This window comes from Balaenoptera ricei, chromosome 13, assembly GCF_028023285.1.
Source record: "Balaenoptera ricei isolate mBalRic1 chromosome 13, mBalRic1.hap2, whole genome shotgun sequence".
NCBI lineage: Eukaryota > Metazoa > Chordata > Mammalia > Artiodactyla > Balaenopteridae > Balaenoptera > Balaenoptera ricei.
Genome location: NC_082651.1, coordinates 31,924,043 through 31,945,659, shown reverse-complemented (window position 1 = coordinate 31,945,659; position 21,617 = coordinate 31,924,043). Strand labels below are relative to the sequence as shown.

The following is a 21,617-nucleotide window of genomic DNA, read 5'->3' as shown; positions in this document are numbered from 1 at the left end:
AAAAATACTACAACTAATTACAAATAGTGATTAGGTTCTAAAGAGATTATCTCCTAGGTAGATTTTAATAGAAATCTTGAACAGTTTGGGGGGGGGAAGATACCCTGATGACTGGGTAATAACAGAACATGACAAAAACACTAAAAATTTTCTGCACACACAGACAAACATTACAAGTCTAGTCAGAAGGAAATACACCAGAAAAGGAAGATAGAATTTTTAAAAATAATTTACAAGGGATGTTCTTTATTACTTTTTATCAGTTCTAAAATATCATCCTCCTTTAAAAAAATTTAAGACTGGAATGACAGATTATTTCCTTCACTGTTGTAAATACTGCAAATTTATCAGCGGAGCTAAGTATCAATATAATTTTTCCTTAAGCTCGAACACATAAGGGAGCACTAAAATAGATTATAAACCTCATTTGACCTGATGTTATAAAAAGTCACTCTGTCTTCAGTCCTGTTCTGTCTCCAGATAGATTGCCAGGGTAGGCTTGTGTCACTTGGTCCATCTATAATAGGTCGGATAGGGTAGTCTGTAGTAACTGCCAGGATACCACCTTCTGTTCTGCGCTGCTTGACTGGCATTTGGCTTTACATTCCAAGAGTACCTCCTTTGTAAACAGTCCTCTCCGTGGGGACCAGGAGGAGGAATACGGCCTCTCTGGTAAATGTTCTGATTCTGTGAAAATTTTCTTAAACAAAACAAAAGTAATACACCATTATTAGTTTTAATAAATATATATAATAAGCTTTATAAAATTATACATAGATACTCTGGTTCTACTGTTTTCTACCTGTGTGATTTTAGCAGATAAAATTGCTTAATCTTTGGATTTCGTAGTTCTTTATAAAATAGAGCTAATAATACCTTCCATCTTCATGGATTGTTTTGAAGGTAAATTAAGATGATATACTTCAATTACCCACCACAATGCCTTGGCACACTGTAGGTTCCCAGAAGCCTTTCCACCTTTCCCTATAGAGATAAATGCCCATACTATTCTAATCAGATACATTCTCTCCAAGTGTGGCAGGGTTGACATGAAACAGAATAAGCTATTTATTTTTGAAAACCAGGAACCTACTTTCACTTTATAAGTAAATACATATATGAATTAATTATAAAATGTAGAAATTCTAACCATGGCACATGCAGCAAATTTGGAAAATTAAACTGTTTCAAAAGCAACATCAGTAAATTCTAATATAATCATACAAAAGAAAATTTGGAAATCTGAGAAAAGTAAACACCCCCCAAAACCCCTCAATCCCACTTAATCTAAGTAAACTGGTTAATATTTACTTTTGGTCTTTTTCCCCCTAGCATCTGTTTTTGACTGCTGAATCATAACCTATTATTTTCACTTATCATAAGTAAGCTATCACTTTCAATGGCTTTATAAAATATCATAGTATGGATATAATAATTTACTTAGCTATTCTTCATCGTTAGAAATGCAAGCTGCTACCAATTTTTCCACTACTGTAAATAATGCTGGGATTAACATCCCAGAACATATACAACTGTATCCTAAGCACCTAGTCCAGAGTCTGATACATAGTAGGGAGTTTGAGAAATGTGCTGAATGATTAAATGCATGTACGTTTTTCCATATTTTTAAGTATTTCTGTAACCTCATGGTGGAATTACCAGGTATGAACATTTTTATGGCTATTACAGTTATGTTTCAAAAGGGCTATACCATTTTTCAGTGCCCCTGGCAAGACAAGCAACACCTTTTTGAAATGTTTACATCTGCTAAAAATGCCAAAACATCTTTTTGAAAACTGAAAGTTTACAATGTGCTAAAGTACTTTATTAACTCATGTAATAATCAACAACAATCCCAAGGTATATGTTATTAAAATTTTATTTATAATATTGTTAAAATTTCCATCTAACTGATAAGAAAATAGAAATTTAGAGATCTTACTCAACATCACATACAGGGTGAACAGCAGAGCCAGGATGCAAACCCAGGTCCAGCTGACAATCAATACACTGGACTACCTTGTCAAAAACTTGCTAAATTAATAGCATAACAGCAAAAACTGTTGTTGTTTTAATTGTACTGAGGTTTTTCCTGTTTCCCGAGTAAAAGTATGTTTGTGATTTATGTGTTCAACCCCTCTGCAAGTTTCTCTACTGGAATTTTACCATTTTCCCTATAATTTGTATTTACTCTTTAAATAAAGCAACCTTCTTTATTCTGAAAACTATACCACTATTAATGCAGCCTAAGAATGTAAGATCCTTTCTGACACTCACATCAAATTATTGGCTTAAACTAAGTTTAAGAATCAATGAAAATTCCTAAGTCCTCTTCCCAACTGCCTCTGAAAAATCACCTATTCCCCCTCCTATACTTGATTTTCCAGCCCTAAATGCAAAATATGGAACAAACAATACCTCCTGGTTGACACTGATCAGCAAGAAAACACCAATTCTTCACATTATAATGTGTTTGCACTAATATATAATATTAATTTCTATTTCAATTCTAGAAAAAGGGAAAGCAGAGATACCTTTCTGATTGCTGAAAATCTTGGGTCTGGGTATGGAAACGCCGAGATGTTGGGTAACCTGGGGTTGGATGTAGGTTATACTTAGGTCCTTGGTTAACAGACTTATTAGCTGTGTGAACTGTTTCCATCATATGCACTGAGTCTTCAAAACCACTTGTTCTGGATACACTGGAATCCCGATTCCTCAAACAGAATGTTTCCACAAAATATTACTGGTCTGCAAATTCAGTAGCCAATTTATTGACTATATTTTGGCCCGTGAAAATAACAATTCCATCCTCCCCCCATTCCTATCTGTTTAGGTTTCCTCGAGCAAGTAAACAAGCTACATGAAGAAGGGATATGTGCAACTTAAATGATATAAAAATAGATCTTCCTAACCACAAATATCACATATAAAATGCAACTTACTTTCTGATGGGACCATTCCGAAGGTCTTCAATGTAGTTTTGTCTTTCTAAGCAATGTCCACGGCTCCTATTGAATACTGAGGAGCGGATGAACTGTTAGAAATAACTGTACAGAAAGCAAATCTTTCCCAGAGAAAGCAGATCAAAGCTGAAATCCAGGGACTTCCCTGGTGGCACAGTGGTTAACAATCCGCCTGCCAATGCAGGGGACAGGGGTTCGAGCCCTGGTCCGGGAAGATCCCACATGCTGCAGAGCAACTAAGCCCATGCGCCACAACTACTGAGGCCCACGTGCCACAACTACTGAAGCCTGCATGCCTAGAGCCTGTGCTCCGCAACGAGAAGCCACCGCAATGAGAGGCCCGCATACCGCAACAAAGAGTAGCCCCCGCTCGCCGCAACTAGAGAAAGCCCACACGCAGCAACGAAGACCCAACGCAGCCAAAAATAACTTAATTAATTAAATAAATTTAAAAAAGAAAAAAAAAATGCTGAAATCCACTGACTAATTATTCAGGCTGTTATATCTCGCTATTTCCAGATACATACCTTTATAAACTTTTGGTAAAAGGTTATCTTATGTCAGAACAAATGAATTACAAACTTTTCCAATATTTAAGAAATTCCCCTACACTTCTACCTTCAAATTTTATAACAAGGGAAAAGTAGTGACAACCCTTATACTTACATTCAATTGCATCATCTGGCCACATGCCTTCTACATCAATCAAATATCTACAAAACAACAAAATTCGAGTCATTTGTAAATAAAAAGAAAAGAAAATCAAGTTTTTGCAAAAAAGGTCCAATTTCGCTTTACAAATATAGATATAAAAATCCTAAGAAAATATCAGCACATCTAATCAATAATTATTAAAGAATGATATATACCATGACTACAGAAAGGCTTTATTCCAACGATGCAAGGATAACGCAACTTTAGAAAATCTATTAATATAATTATTTACATTAATACAACAATTTAATTAATAAATGAAAGAGAATAAAATACAGGACCAAACTGGCAGATGTTAAAAAGTTATCTGATAACATACAACGGTCAGTTTCGGTCAAAATGCTTTGTACACTAAAAACAGGAGACTTAATATGACAAGAGTATTCATCAAGAACCAACAAATAACAAAAGACAAATTAGGACAAATATTAACATCATATCTAAAAAACCCTATCTAACCAACCATAGGAGCCAGAAACTTAGGAATCACCATCACTGACAGCTATTTCTCCCTCACCCTCATCCTCAACCCACCACCAGTGCTAACAATGATACTGCCTACATACCTCCAGAATCTGTCCACATCTTTCCACCAAAATGACCACCATACCCTGGTCCAAGCCACCATTATGCCCAATTTCTACACAAGTCTCCTAACTTGTTTCCTCGCTTCCACTCTTTCTCCCTGCAGTGTATTCTCCACTCGGTAGCAAAACGATAGGTTGAAAATGCAATTGGGTATGTTCCACACACTCACCTTCAACAAAAAAAGTTCAGTGGTTTTCTATTACTCTTCAAGTCTGAAACCTTAAACATAAGCCTGCACGATCGAGCTCCTACCCACACCTGCAGCTCCATTATAATGACATGCTCCCCCAACAGCCCCACCTTCCTGGCCAGTTCCTCCAACACAGCATATGCTTTCCTCTTCCAGGGTCTTTTGCTATTCCTTATGCTCAGAAATCTCTCCCCAACGTCCCTATCTGGTTAATACCTACTCATCCTTCAGATATCAGCTGAAACATCCCTAAATAAACCTTCTCTAATCTCCATGATGAGATCAAATCCTCCCTAAAATATGCTCTCATGGTACCATGTCCCTCTCCTTGGCACCTGTCAGAGTTGTAATTCTACATGCAGAGTATGATTCTTGAATATTCATCTATTCCCTCTCTGGACTGCTAGAATTCACAAAGGGCAGGTCAAGTCTCTTTACTCACAAAATTTCACAAGTCTTTTTGCTAGCACCCAGCACAGTGCTTAAACATAACAGATGCTCAATAAGTATTTCCTGCATGAACAACCATACATTGGTACAGTGTAGCAACACCCACAAAAAGCATAAGGGCATAAACTCCTTGATGCAGAAGTCCTATTCTGAGTGAAGTTAACTGAGACAAAGCATATATATTCAAAGATGTTCACACAGGAATGTTCATTACTTTGACGTTTTATAATATCAAAAACTTCTGACTTTTATATGTTCATCAGTAAGCAAAGGAACAATGCAGCCTTAAAAAAAAAAACAAAAACAAACGGGACCTAATGAAACTTAAATGCTTTTGCACAGCAAAGGAAACTATAAGCAAGACGAAAACACAACCCTCAGAATGGGAGAAAATATTTGCAAAAGAATCAACAGACAAAGGATTAATCTCCAAAATATATAAATAAGTCATGCAGCTCACTATTAAAAAAAACAAACAACCCAATCAAAAAATGGGCAGAAGGGCTTCCCTGGTGGCGCAGTGGTTGAGAGTCTGCCTGCTAATGCAGGGGACATGGGTTCGAGCCCTGGTCTGGGAAGATCCCACATGCCGCAGAGCAACTAGGCCCGTAAGCCACAACTACTGAGCCTGCACGTCTGGAGCCTGTGCTCCGCAACAAGAGAGGCCACGATAGTGAGAGGTCCGCGCACCGCGATGAGGAATGGCCCCGCTTGCCGCAGCTAGAGGAAGCCCTCGCACAGAAACGAAGACCCAACACAGCCCCAAAAATAAATAAATAAATAATAATTAAAGGTGCTAATAATTTTTTTAAAAAATGGTAAATTAAAAAAAAAAAATGGGCAGAAGACCTATATAGACATTTCTCCAAAGAAGACATACAGATGGCCAAGAAGCACATGAAAATCTACTCAATATCACTAATTATTAAAGAAATGCAAATCAAAACTACAATGAGGTATCACCTCACACCGGTTAGAATGGGCATCATCAGAAAATCTATAAACAGCAAATGCTGGAGAGGGTGTGAGGAAAGGGAACCCTCTTGCACTGCTGGTGGGAATGTAAACTGATACAGCCACTATGGAGAACAGTATGGAGGTTCCTTAAAAACTAAAACTAGAATTACCATATGACCCAGCAATCCCACTACTGGCCATATACCCAGAGAAAACCATAATTCAAAAAGACATATGCACCCCAATGTTCACTGCAGCACTATTCACAATAGCTAGGTCATGGAAGCAACCTAAATGCCCATCGACAGATGAATGGACAAAGAAGATGTGGTACGTATATACAATGGAATATTACTCAGCGATAAAAAAGAACGAACTTGGGTCATTTGTAGAGACGTGGATGGACCTAGAGACTGTCATACAGAGTGAAGTAAGTCAGAAAGAGAAAAACAAATATTGTATATAAATGCATATATGTGGAATCTAGAAAAGTGGTACAGAAGAACCGGTTTGCAAGGCAGAAATAGAGACACAGATGTAGAGAACAAACGTATGGACATCAAGGGGGGAAAGCGGGGCAGGGCGGGGGTCAGTGGTCGTGAGATGAATTGGGAGATTGGGACTGACATATATACACTAATATGTATAAAACAGATAACTAATAAGAACCTGCTGTATAAAAAATAAATAAATTTTAAAAATTCAAAAATAAATAAACCTTAATTAATTTTTTTTTAAAAAGAATGAGGTTGGAAGACTGTCAAAGCAGCACACAGATCACACACTCAAGCCCCGGAAGATGGGGAACTGCCTTAAGTCCCCCATTTCGGATGACATCTCCCTGCCTCACAAGTCTCAGGCCGACTGGGCTAGCTTTGGCAAGGGGATGGAGCTGGATCAGGAGCTGCTGCTGCCATATCTGGATCAAGTTCCAGTTTTGGTCTCTCATCCAACACCTAGCCAGACTCGCCTAGCAACTCAGCCGAGAGGAGCAAATTAGGATAGCTCAAAGAATAGGCCTCATACAGCATCAGCCTGAAGGAGTTTATGACCCTGGAAGAAATGGATCAGAAAAAAGGATCCGGGGGACTTCCCTGCTGGTGCAGTGGCTAAAGACTCTGCACTCCCAATGCAGGGGGCCCGGGTTCGTTCCCTGGTCAGGGAACTAGATCCCACATGCATGCCGCAACTAAGAGTTTGCATGCCACAACGAAGGAGCCCACCAGCTGCAACTAAGACCCAGCACAACCAAATAAATAAATGAATAAATAAAATAAAACAAATATTAAAAAAAAAGATCCGGGAGTGTGTGATCTGTATGATGGACTTTGTTTATGAGAACCCAATTTGATTTCTGCTGTGTATGCAGATCACCTGGGCTATACAGATGACTGGCTGATGAGATCCTTCACGTGCCCCTCCTGCATGGAGACAGTTGATGCAGCACTGCTTTTGTCCTACGAGACTAACTGAACCACTGTCTCTCACCTGACTTCAAGTGAACCATCATTTTTGGTGGTTTTGATCTTTTGTCATTGAGCCCAAAGAGCCAGGGATTAGGAATTAAGATCATGCATGAAACTTTCCTAAAGATTCCTGAATGGCTGCAGATGTTGGGGAAAAGCATGTGATATTTTAGAAATTTAGGGGGAAAAGTAGGATGGTAGGATGGTATTTTTATGTAAAGCCTTCACCCAGTGTTTAAAAATATAATTGTATTTAGATCTTATTATTGCTCTACTACATAGGAATTGTGTAAAGTGTTACAGCAGCTATATACGTTTAAATTGTGTGTCGAAGATTAGGATAAAGATAGTGGTTGTTTTTCCTAAGTGAGATAACTTTCTTCTTCCCCCTACCCAAATTCTTTTCTGAAGTTGCTGGCATTTGGGTCAAGGTTTTATTAAAAGCTACATTTTATAACACTGGCACAAAAAAAGGAGTTTTAAGCTGGTTTGCATAGTTCTTTACTTTTTAGAATAAATATAGAGCATTTATTTTTTACTTTATAGGAACTCCACAAGTTAAGGTCCCATTGTTCTTTTGCTGTGATTGTTGTTACTATTGATGTTGCTGTTTTCTGTCTTTGCTGGTTCTTTCTAATCTACCATTTGTCATTATTGGCATATGATCATCTCAGGGTCACAAGATGGCTGCTGTAAAACTAAGTATCATATTCTCACAAAACAAGGAGGAAGCAGAAAAAGAGCCCAAATGGTCATTTTCCTAATGCATATTTATCTTTTTTCAGAGAAAAATATCATTCTCATAAGCACAATAACAGCCTTCCCCTAATTACTCATTTGCCAAAACAGACTGATATGACCATTCATAAGTCAATTCATGGCAAAGAGGGATATGATAATGATTGTCTTAGCCTAACAAGGATTTATCCACTCAAGCTGAATGCTTCACTCCTCAAAAAAGTCATAAAGTTTTATGAGCAAGGAAGAACTACTAAGTGACTGTTAAGTAAACCATCAGATTTGTTTGTCCAAGACCATATGATTCTTTTTTTCCACTGGAAATGGAATTCATTGCCTTAGGTCTTTTTCAATAGTGTACTATTACTGTTGGGGCTGGCTCTGTGCTTGAAAACCAGTTGAAAACCAGTTATAACCTGTTACAAGTGCTATATCTGTTTGCAGTTAAGAAATGCAGAATTCAAAGTGATCTCCTAGCTTGTAAGCCAACTGAGATTCACTGTCCCTCTTCTATAAAAAAAATGAGTTAATGTGTCCAGAAACTAACTCTAGTAAAGTGGGGTTTAACATTACCCTTTCTTATGAGTTTCATCGAATTATTTTGGTTGTTAACATGGTGATAATTAAAAGTCAAGGTAAATTTTAAATATTAAATATTAAGAATTCTGATTTATTGAGCTTGAATTATGCCACCATGCTTATGTAAAAATGAAAGTGGCACCATGGTTACACTGAGAAAAGTTTCTCAGTTGTAACAATTTTGATTTCTTCTTTCCTGTGACCTCCTTCCCTGTTGTCTTGAACCACGGCAAAAGGATACTGCATGTCTTCTTATTGTAGTGCTGAGGTTATTGAAGTTATATAAAACACATCTCGGTCTCTGTTTCTTGGAAGGAAAGTCCTGCTAGTTGACTGACAATTCTAAGCAGGGAGAACTAAGAGAAATGTGTTTCATGTTTTGCACACAAATGCAGAATTTGTATAATCACGACTTCACAGCTGTGATCTCAAAAAAGAAGGAATTTCTCCTTTATATTTTTCTTGCAATTAATGTAAGAACACTCTGAATCTCTAAGCTTCTGAAGTGTTAGAAGTAGAGATGGTCTAGTAAAGGTGTAGTTGTAATGTTTTACCCATTTAGCATGTGTTTATTTTTCCTTACGTACTCCAAGGTGACATATTTGTTCAGCTCAGTGATATTACAGCTAAAAAAATCACTCATTAGTAAAAGGAGAAGCAATCTCAACCTAACAAATCAGAAGTGTTTCTTATTATTTTATATTAAGTTGAATATTTGACTCTTAACACTTTTTTCTACATACACAAGTCTCTTGAAGGGTTCTTCATAAGTGCATTATACAAGTATTTAGTATGTCATAAGCACTTAAAGATTTGACATTCAACTGTAGTAGTAACCATGTTGGTTAATTTTCTTACGAGCCCCATGATGAGTTTGAGAAAAACTGAAAGAATTAGAGTATCAGGTTCTATTACATTGTTACATGTATCTTGCTTAAGTTTTGGTTCATTAATTTATATCCAACTACATAAAGCAAATTTGACAGAAAAAGAGAATAATAAATAAATAAGAATGAGGTCTCCAAATATTGTCAGACGAAGATGTCCTCCATATATTAAATTATAAACCAGAATGTCTAAAACACTATACCATTAAATCACAGGTACAGTCAGTTCTGTATATCCAACGGTTCCATAACCTGCAGATATGGAAGCCCGACTGTACTACACCATTTTACATACGGGACTTGAGCATCCGAGGATTTTCGGATCCATGGGGAGTCCTAAAACCAATCCCCCTGCAGATACCAAGGGACCATTGTATATGCTTATATCTGCATTTTTTACGTCTGAAAAAATATGTGCTAAATTATTACTGGTGGTAACATCTGAGTAGGGGGCAAAATTGCCTTCCACTTCATACATTTCTCTGACTGCATTTTTTGCATTCAGCTTACATTAGCTTACATTACTATTGTAAACAGAACAATTTAAACAAGGTCTGCCTCTTGGGGTTGGCAACTCACCTGCAGATGAGGTAGCCAGTCCTGTTTAAACCATGGGTACAGTGGACACCAATAAGTCTGTCTATAAAACAGGGAATACGGAATTAAGTAAGTGAAGTAGATACACTAAAAACAAGTTATACAATTTTCTGAAGAGTAGCCTTCATTAGTTACCACAACACTACCATTATCCTGAAAAGGAAAAACTCTGAAGAAAAGAGTGTTTTTGCAGGAAAGTACTATAAAGAATGAACTACTATAAAGTCAAAATTCATTGTCTCTGGGAAATTTTGCATAGCCTCCAATCAGATGCAATAGTGTGGACTGGAGAATGCCCATCAGGAACTGATCTGACTATAGAAAAAGGGAGTGGGAAAAAAAACAGGCCATCAGAAGAATAGAATTTGTTTTTGAGAGAAACAAATGGAATGCCTTCACTTTTAATGCTCAATATTAAAAAGAACAAGCGGTTTCTGAAGGGCTCTTGGGGTCCCCCAAAGCACTTCCATTCCTTCTCTCCTTCACTGCTCCTCACACGCCACGGGTCTATGTGCCTGTGGAGTTCTCGGGTTAAGTAGCACCGTTCTTATTTCACAATGAAAAAGTAAGGCTTGAGACGTAAGCCGAAGCTGCAGAGCAGGCAAACAGAAAAAAGACTAGAATCGAGTCTCAGATTTTTCCAACTATGCCACAGTATTTCGTGGTCCAGCACTTAAAAAAAATTATATGACAAAGTAAATAAAAAACAACATGTAGCTGATCTCTGCAAAAGGTATGTCTGTGACTAGGTGGTGTCTGGCATTCATCATCTCCTGCCTGGATTACTACCGCCCTACAATTCTAACAATCTCTTCTATTTCAACTGATCCTCCACATGGAAGATGTTATCTCTCTAAAATATAAACTTGGCTGGATTGCTCTGTTGCTTAAAAATCTTCACTTAGCACAGAATAAAGCCCAAGTTTTCAGCATAGCATTGAGAACGCTTTATAAACAAATATCAGTCTGTCTCTCCAACTGAATTAGAAGTTCAAACTATGACATACAAGGACCTACATCATCCACCTCCCTCCTTTCCCCTGCGAGCCTCCCTATCCCATTCTCTACTGCCCTGCCCTCACTCACTTTCCCCTGTCCAGCCACATTGGTCTCCTTTCTATTCCTCAAACATGCCAAGCACAGTCGTGCCTCAGGGACTTTGCACCTACTATTCCTTCTGCTTCAGAACACACCCTCCCACCCCATCTCCACTCTTCCAGATATCCAATGGCTTGTTTCTCACTTCAAGGCTCTGCTCAATCGAAATCTTAATAGAGGGGACTTCCCTGATCACCTACCACATTCCCTCACCTCTTCATCTTGTTTTGTTATTCTCCAAAGCATTTACCACCACTTGACACTCCATATATGTACTTGTTTCTTTATCTCTCTCCCCCACTAGAATGTAAAGTACGTAAGGGCAAGAACTTTATTCTGTTCCTACTTCCTAGAACAGTGCCTTCAACTTAGAAGGTGTTATACAAATATTTGCTGAAAATGAATGTATGAATTCTTTGCCCTTTCACACTACCCTCTAGTCACACCAGAGGCTGCCCCTCCAGAGCACAAGTTCAAGCCCTGTGCCTTTTGTACCTGTTCCCAATACCTGGGCTGTCCTTTCCTCATTCCGGCAAAATCCTCTTCCCCCAAGCCCAGCTCAAATGCTGTCTCCTCAGTCAGGCCTTCCTCAATTTCTCCTCTATATTCCTGCTGCACTTGATTCTTTTATTATAATTAACCCACTTATAGTCACTACATGTATCTTCCTAGATAACTGTAAGTTGCTACTGAACAAAGACTTCTAGTCATCTCTGTATCCCCGTGCCCTAACAACAAACCTATAAGCCTCTCGGTGTTTACTAAAACAATTTATTTTCTGAGTCTCTACCAATTCTAGGGAGTGGATAGTATAGTCTCCTCCTCATTATCAGTGAGCCTGGCACCTGTGGGAGGGGCTTATAGCAGAGGAAGCCACCAAAGGATCATAACTAAGGTCCTGAGACTGCAATGGCAGAGAGCATGGTGAAGTTAGCCCACTGCATGCAGAAGACCCACAGAGGAGTCAGCATATGCAATGGACTACACTTGGTATAACATGTGAACAATCAAGGTTTACACACGTGTTCTCATGCACTTGTAAGGATCTTCTAGCCCACGTGGAACAGACAGAACACACACAAAGAAGCCTGGAGGAAGTGAGGAGGCCGGCAGCTTCACTCTAACACCTTAAGTGGTAACATTTCTGTGACTACAGTTTACACAAATCAGATAATTTGCCTCCTTTGTAGACACCCTGGTTATCACAGGCAAGGCCAAGCCTCTCAAGTTTTAAAGCTAAAGTACAGGGAAGATCTGTGAAGAGGGCTTAAGATATTTAAGAGCTAGTTACCTGCATTAAGCGACCAGGATATAGAATGAAAATTTGTCTTAAAATTCCAGTCTCTCCCTCTCTCTCTCACCTCCTATCCTCTATCTTCCCACCTCCATCTCTATTCCTTCTCCCTTACTCCCTGTTTTATGTATAGATGTGCAGCATTTTATATATACACGGAATATTTACTGTTAGATTTATTTAATAAAGTGCACACTCCTCAGGCTAAATTTAGAGAGAGGACAAAATGACCACTTTCTCATGTGGGTCAGTGGTGTTCCAAAGACAAAAGATTCCTCAGTCTTAAAACATGGCAAATACCATGTTCCTTCTGATAGTTAGATGCTAGAAAAAGGCAAGTGGATCCTTAAAATTCAGACGCTATTAAGACCTACTATCAACAGAGTAGATCTTAGAGCGGAAACAAGAAAACACCAGCCTTTTAAGTTCTTCCTGTCTGAAGAGAAGAAGAAGAGGTGGTAGTGTTCTTCCTCACTTGTACCCAAAGTGTAAAAGCAGCAAAAATATCTTAAACACATATGATGAGGAAGCCACTCTTCTGGTCCACTCTGTTTTGTTTGGCTTCCAGGGATCTGTCTCACTTCGAACCTTTGCTTTTTGTTTTCTCTTTTATATACACTAAGAACCTGAGAGTCTTAACCTTTCTTCCACCCCTCAACCAATAAATAGGACAAAAGAACATTTTAATTTTTTTATGTATTTTCCATTCAAATTTTTCAAAAAGAGATAAGTAAGCTAGTTCAGTTCCTATTTCTCACAAAAATCACTTTCCAAACTAAACTAAATTGTTTGTGACCATAAACAGGAAAAACACCATACTCTATTAGCACCATCTGACATTTCCACCTTAATCTTATCAAACACAACAGACCTAATGTCAGAGCTATTAAAAATGTTAAAAATCCCCAACCCCACTCAAAATGCATACCAAACTTCAGGGAAAGGAAAAAAAAAAAAGAAAAACAACTCACCATTATCTTTATTTTCTTTCAAAAACCCATTAACAGCACATTGGAATTTAAAAATAGTGTCATCATCTGGCACCTGATGCCCAATTGTACAAATTTTTAAATAACGAATAGTTTCTGGTAAGTCCTATAAGGCAAAACCATGAAAATATGTATTATTTCATTTGTAGGGAAATAATAAAAAATTAATTAGAGAAGGCAGAATATAAACCAAGAGAGTACATTAAACTTAGTATGTCAGTCATTCTGATAAGAGCCATTTTTTCCAAAGCTGCTTTAACCAGTATCACTTGATTTTCATTAAAACTGCAGAATGGACAGTTACTAGGCATGCAAAAGGAAAAGCAAATCCATGTAAATGAATGCACATGTAACTCAAAATGATATAAACAGTTCTACCTACATTTATGTTCTATCTGACATTTCAAGGGCCATAAAGCACCCGTAATTTAAGTAGAATAGTAGAATAGAGTCAGAAGAACTTGGATTCGAATTAGGAAACAGAGCAAATTTCAGGCATTGTTGAGAACTGGTATTCTTGGGGTGGGAGAAAGTAGACTATCAATAGAAGACAGAAAAGGATAAGTGAAAGTTCTGTAGTTCTGAATTTAAATGGAAAGTAGCAGTATGAACCTATGACATATTTTATATTAAAAACAAACACACATATTTCCTAGCTCTGACCACTGAAAAAGTCTAGAAACAACTGATGTCATGTCAAAAGGACTCAGGAGTCACTGAGAAGCTCCAACTGGCCAAAGATAGGGCCTCAGTTAGAATAATAACTGTAACGGAGTCCACGGTGATATGAATAAATAAATTTTAAAAAATTGGTCACCACTGGAGGATATTTGTGAATCAACTCATTATTTTGAAAACTGTTAAATAAAAGAAGAGAATCATGCCTCTACAACTGGGCAACCAAATAGTTGATGACGGGAACCTTCTCCTGATAGAAATATACCCAGCTAATAAGTGAAAAAAGAACAACAGAATTCACCATTTTTTGAAGCCTCAACTGCATTAATGGATGTAGGTATGAATCATCAGTGACTGCTAATATCACAGAAAGAGACAATTATATGTCTCCATGGAAGAACACATCATCACCTAGGTAACTGTCTTGCCAAAACAAAACATGCAAGCTTCATTCTGATCAACTACCAATTTAGAGGAAATAAAAGGATTGAAGAATATGTTAACAACACATGGAATGTAATCATCAAAATCTAGATGGGACAAATTACCTGGTTTCTTTAAAAATAAATTTCAAGGAGGAAAAAAAAAGCGAGAGAGACATGGAGGGAGAACCTATAATAAGACTTCAGAGACCTAACAATCAATGGCAAAGGGTGGACCTTATTTGGATCTAATTCAAAATTCTTTTTTTTTTTTAAATTTTATTTATTTATTTATTTATGGCTGTGTTGGGTCTTTGTTTCTGTGTGAGGGCTTTCTCTAGTTGCGGCAAGTGGGGGCCACGCTTCATCGCGGTGTGTGGGGTTTTCACTGTCGCGGCCTCTCTTGTTGCGGGGCACAGGCTCCAGACACGCAGGCTCAGTAGTTGTGGCTCACGGGCCTAGTTGCTCCGCGGCATGTGGGATCCTCCCAGACCAGGGCTCGAACCCGTGTCCCCTGCATTGGCAGGCAGATTCTCAACCACTGCGCCACCAGGGAAGCCCTCAAAATTCTTAAAAGCAATTTTTTATGACATTTAGGAGACAACTGCAAATTTGAGCACTCACTGGGTATTTAATATTAAAAAATGATATTAAGGAATAAAAGTCCTATATTTTAAATATACATACCAAAAATGTATAGGTGTAATTACATGTTGTTTTGGCGCTGCTTCAAGATAATATGGAATAGGGTGAAACAGGTGGGGGTATAGATAAAACATGACAGCCATCAGTTGGTTAATATTAAAGCTTGATGAGTTCATGGGTATACAAGGAACACTCACAGTATTTTGTATACTTTTGTATATGTTTAAAATTTGTGATAATTCTTTAAAAACAAGACGACGTTGTAGAAAACAGTTTGGCAGTTTCTCAAAGGTTAAACGTAGAGCTACCATATGATCCAACAACTCTGCTACTACCTACACTGCACATCTAAAAGAACTGAAAGCAGGGATTTGAACAAATATTTGTACACCAATGATCATAGCAGCATGATTCACAATAGCTACAAGGTGGAAACAACCCAAGTGTCAATCAACCGATGAATAACAAAATATGGTATATACACACAGTGGGATTTATTAAGCCAAAAAAGGAATGGCATTTTGTTACATGCTATAACATGGATGAACCTTGAAAACACTATGTTTAGTGAAATAAGCCAGACATAGAAGGACAAATATTATAGATTCCACTTACACGAGGTACCTAGAATAGGCAAATTCAGAGACAGAAAATAGAATAGAGGTTACTAAGGGCTGGTGGGAGGGAAAATGGGGTTGTTACTGTTTGATGGTTACAGAGTTTCTGTTGAGGATGATGAAAAAGTTTTGGTTATACACAGTGGTGATGGTTACACAACACTGTGACTGTATTTAATGCCACTGAACTGCATATTTATAAATGGTTAAAATAAATATTATTTATGTATATTTTACCACAATAAAAAAAAAGAGGAATAACTGAGTTGAAATTTCAATTCTTCCTTTTCCGAGAGTCAGTTTCATCATCTGTAAAATTAGTAATTATAGTTGTCTATCCTCTGAGCTTAGTGCAGAGTAAGCACTCAGTAGGAGATATCAGTACTACTTCCACTTCAACAGCAAAGGACTGTTGTGAGGATTAAGTCAATGGATATGAAAGAACTTTCTAAATGGCAAACTGCTATACAAATATTAACAAACATTAGGTGTTACTGTCTCCCAAGGCCATGGAACAGGTCAGAAGAAGGATAATTCTTTTGCACTGGTATGTCCTACATGGGCCAAGAGAATATATGGGTTTCTGTATTATATCAGAAGGTATTAGGCAAAGAAAGCATAAAACTTAGAGAACAATTGTCTTTTACCGTGATGCTTAAACATGTTCAGGCAACTGCTTAAAATAAGTGCTAAAGACATAATGGACATACCTTTCTTTCCTTTTAGGCTACTACTATTCTTACTAAAAGTTTACTTCATTTTCAAAATATAGAACGTGGAAGCTTACAGAATTTCTTAAGCATATCTAGAGCCTACTGCCAAATACTATAGTTCAATTCATATCTTTAATCTCATTTTGAAACAGCAATTAGAAATGTGTATTTAAGGAAACCACTAGCTTCCCTTTTTGAACCCATGAAAGAAGGCCAGGATTCACCTTAGCATAAGATGATAACTATTGAATTACTATGAATTATTACAGTATCAGAAAGAAGGTCATTTTCAATTACGGGTTCCATTTACCTCTGGCTTATAATAGCGGCGAGTATATGTTAAGTCAATAATCAGCCCAAGTTCTTCATTCTGTTCTTGGATTTTGTTAAAAAGATCCAAGGGGGAAAAACATTCTTCTGGAGCAAGATTCTTTTCAAAACTCTGTCAGAAAGAATAAAACAAGAAAGAACATGTGTTTAAAATCCTTTTTTATATTATCCAATTATTCAAACCCTGTGATGCTAACATATGAGATTCAAAGGAAAGTTTCCTCCTCTGGAATTTACAAGCGATATTCCAATCCTTTCTTCCAGAGAGATTAGACGGAAGAAAACAAGCTCACTTCTATATATTTATTTCTATGTTTGTTTATTTCATGTTGGTCTCCTAACCAGACTGTAAACTCCCAGAAGGCAGGGACCACATCAATTTTGCCTACCACTGTATTGCCAGCTCCAAGCAGAGTGCCTGTAAACAGAAACATAAATAAATACTTATTGAATATCTACATATATGAAGGATGCCTTTCACTGCTAAATATTCTTTTATGTATTTGGCTTATTTATGTACTCTGTTCCATTGATCTGTTTGGTTATTCAAGTGCCAGCAACACACTTTTTTTTTAAATTAGTAGACTAGTTTTAGAGCAGGTTTAGATTCACAGCAAAACTGAGCAAAAAGTACACAGTTCCCACTTATACCCTCTCTCCTTCATCCCACACAGCCTTCCCCACTATCAACATGCCATACCAGTGTGCTTCATTTGTGAGAATTCATGAACCAACACTGACACATCCTTACCAATCAAAGTTCATAGTTTATTGCATTCATGGTACAAGTAACTGACTATTTCTTTATTTCTAGTATAGTCATCCCCACACATTTACATATTGAAACACATATTACTTTCTTTTAAATTACTTTATTTTTTATTTATAGTTAGGGCATTACATTGTTTTTTTTTTTAAATTAAGTACAAAAGTAGGTTGTATTTATCTGTGAATTCCATTTCTGGATAGTAAAGGAGGTATTAAAAAGTATTTGCTATAAAAAGGAAAAATGGAGTACGACGGGGTTGAGAGCCAGGGCTCTATATGGTGAATTCAGATTTCTGGAAGAATACAGTATTAACTTTTGCTTACCTTTTTTAAAGGAACTTTGAAAGCAATGAAACGAGTCCCAGGCATCCGCTGTCCAACTGGGAGATAGTCTTTCCACCTATTAATATATTTTTTGTTAGGCACATTTTATGTTAGGCTGTCTCCCTGCATAGGATGCAGGCGCCTTGAAAATGGAAATCATATCCCTCTATAGTAGGTCCCCCTTCTTTCTGCTTTGCAGTTTGCTGCTCCACTTGTTCAACCCCACCTAGTAATAACCTATACTTCCCTTGTTCCTGTTTTCCCATCTTGAAAACAGACAAAAGGCAACCAAACAATGCAAAGGTCTCAACAAATAAGGGATATCCAAAACCAGAGATGGCCAGAACTTCTGTATCCCTCATGAAACCTAGCCTGGTGTTCAATACTTAGGTATCATTAATACATGCGTGTTGACTGAAACAGTTGAAACTCAATTCTTCCAATTCCCAGTTTAGTTTTAGTCCTCATACAAAACCTGATAATCAAATTCCTTAATGCTAGGAATCACAGTGAAAAATAATATCTGAACTGACTTCTGTCAGATGAGTGAGAACTAAGGTTAATTCAGTGTATCTGAAGCATAGAAAGTGAGGGCACAAGTGGCACAAGATGGGGCTAGAGAAGCAGAGAGGATTCTAGACCACGCAGAGTCTTAAAGGCCAACAGTGCGTTTTCTATTCTCAAAACAATGTTTGTGAGCGATGTTTATGAGCAATGTTCCAACTTGCTTTGAAGGTTTCTTGTGTGAAGAATGGATTGGAAGGAAACAAGATATATTGACACTAGTTAGGACCTAACCGCAACAGACAGGCAAGTTCAGTATTAGGATGTTGAGGAAGAGCTGACAGATTCCAAAGAAATTCAGGAGATAAACTGAAGCGGGCTTAATGGGGTATGAGATGGAGGAAAGGAAGGTCTTAGGGAATTAAAGGGTTTACTGCACATATAAGCAAAGTCTCAAAATTAATCATTTGAACGTACAGAGGTAGATCTCTCAAATGACACCGGTTAGGAAGCAACAGTACACCCTTTAGAATTCCTAGAGACAACACAAATCAACTGTTTCGATGGAAAATTCGGTGGGACGGGTGCGGTTTTTCACTCAAACTTAGTTCCAGTGCCTATTACATTTTCTGTGTCAAAACAACACAGCTTGAGGAACTGAAGGGGATTCCATTCTGGTAATTAAGGAGTGTCCCCAACACTGACAGTCCCATGTTAAAAAGCAGTCCCTCTGCATTTTACCCGAGGAGCAATGGCCAGAGCCTCCCTTTTAAAACGATGGGGAGAAATCAGAACATCACACACTGTCCCTTTCAGCTACTGTGAACTGAGCCGCGAGACGACCAATAATACCCCCTGGCACAGCGCGGACGGGCCAGCGCGCGGGGGAACACTGACAGGAGACAGCACAAGAGACGAAGCCCAGGCCCAGGGGCTCTGAGCTCCACCGGCAACTCCCAGGGGCCAAGGCCTATTACCTTTCCGGGATGTGGTTTCCGCCCTTCCTCTTGGCCGACGAACGTCCGGAAAAGCCGCGACCCTGACCCCAGCGCCCGTGGGCATGATGCCACTGGCTCATGTGACCCCCAAGATGCCGCCCACCCAACACCAAGAGTGCCAAAGTCGCCAACACGGCGCCCCCGGTGCCAGCACAAGGCCCCGAACCACAGGCGCCTAGACACAAGCCCACGCAGATCGCGGACCTCCTTCTACTGCGCACGCGCCACCGCCCGTCGAGATGACGTCGTCACGCCGGCCGACTGGGACGCTTGATTAGTAAAGAGGACTCTGATGGCTGCAATTCCCTCCTTAGCCGGAGGGTGGTAGCAGAGGTCCATTAGTTCGTGGGTGTAACCTTCAGAATTCCAATGATACGGGACGTGGAAAGTTGTCCCACTCTCCCAGTTTCTTGTGCGGTTCTTTCAGATATTTCCCAAGTGCTTACATTCACACTTGTTGTATCTTCTATGGAAGTATTTGTACGTAGTGGATATCCTGTATTTTATATAAGAGCAGCATACCATATACATAGTCTACAATCTGTCTTGGATAGTGATTTTCCCAGTCAGTTTTTGCGTACATCCATTCTATGCTCTTTAATAGCTGCGTAACATTACATAATTTACATGACCAGTCCAATACTGGTGCACTTTTACTTGTTTTCAGTTTGGGGGTTTTTTGTTTGTTTTTTGTTTTTGTCCTCTGTTACAGATAGGCTGCAATGTGAACATCTTTATACACGTATATAGCTATATATAAATTTCTAGACATAGAATTTCTGGAATGAAAGAAATGCAAACTTAAAATAGTGAAAGATTTTCAATCAGTCTAATCTGCCTAATCAACCTTCAAAAATATTCTATCAACTTATACTCCACTCACAGTGAAACATTTATTGGGTTTCTATTATGTGCCTGGTATCATTCTGGAGGTTCACAGTATGTATTTACATTTTAGACAATACCAAAAAATGCCTGAGAGAGATAAGAGTGGAGCTCAAGTATAACATTTCCTCCCAGGATCAAGCATAGGGATCTGTACCTGTTAGAAAAACTATGAATCCTGCCACAAGTGAAACAGCAAAGAACAGCATGTTCTACAGTAGGTCTGAGGGTATAACAGCATACTAAATTCCATTCTTATTTATAATAACAAATGTTTTTTGTTACTTTTACTTTTTAGTTTCTAATTTCTGAAAGTATCTTACATACACTCTTAGTAATCTTCACAACAATTTGAGCTGGGTAAACTGAGTCAGGAAGGTCAGAATTATTCAATGAATGAATGAATGAATGAGTAAAAAGATCACTAGCTTTAACATATCTGGGACAATCATAGTCTAACCAAGTTTAAATCCACAAGCATGTATTTACAATTCTGAAAACTTCCACATAATTAAAAATGGGACAATATTAGTAAATTACTATTTGGATAAAGAAAAGATACAAGTTAGCACAACATAGTTTACAAACTTAAAATTAGGCACATTCAATTTGGTGCTAAATCATAAAATATTCTTTGGCAGTTTATGAAAAATATCCAATAGGCATGGAATGGCCAAAAAGTACAAATGATACAAATATCTATAGACATGACAGTGTACAAATTGTGACATAAATCTATCAGAAACTAGAAAACGTATGTTTGTCTTATAGTTCCAGCTGGCTAAAAGATACAGGCTTTGGGTGGGAACACAAAAAAATCCAGACCTGGCCATAACAGGTTTTCCAGAAAGTATGGCAGCTAGCAAAGAGTAGGCCTCTGGATGGGAGTGGGGTCCAACATGAGATAAAACAATGCCTTAATGGGTATGTAGTAGGCTGGGATGGAAAATATAGGAGCAAGGGATATTTGGAGAATCAGACAGCTAAGTATTTGACACTAACAAGATCTACCAGTATCTGATAGGGCCTCAGGTACCATGCAAGGGTTTCAGGGATTCCAGTATTGAGTTAAATCAAAATGTGACAATGGGAAGAATTAAGGAGAGCCTCAGGGGTAGATGAACTGGGTATGTTACACCAAGACATGTCTCAGTTAACCTGATGGGTTCAAAATGCAGGAAGTGGGTATACGGGACAAGACAATACCCTAACTATAAGAA

General features: G+C 38.1%; 1 protein-coding gene and 1 pseudogene across 1 annotated transcript; one reads left to right on the top strand and one right to left on the bottom strand.

Moving 5' to 3' along the window:
• Positions 1–213: 213 nt before the first annotated feature.
• DUSP11 (dual specificity phosphatase 11) lies at positions 214–19,731 on the bottom strand. The gene is made up of 9 exons (XM_059942690.1): positions 19,492–19,731; positions 18,011–18,086; positions 16,899–17,030; positions 13,496–13,619; positions 10,115–10,175; positions 3,633–3,679; positions 2,946–3,021; positions 2,535–2,717; positions 214–700 (listed from the first exon to the last, which is right to left on the bottom strand). The coding sequence occupies exons 1-9, from the start codon at positions 19,590–19,592 to the stop codon at positions 505–507; spliced, it is 996 nt and encodes a 331-aa protein (XP_059798673.1). The 5' UTR covers positions 19,593–19,731; the 3' UTR covers positions 214–504.
• LOC132376923 (RING finger protein 11-like) lies at positions 6,618–7,435 on the top strand (annotated as a pseudogene).
• Positions 19,732–21,617: the final 1,886 nt, after the last annotated feature.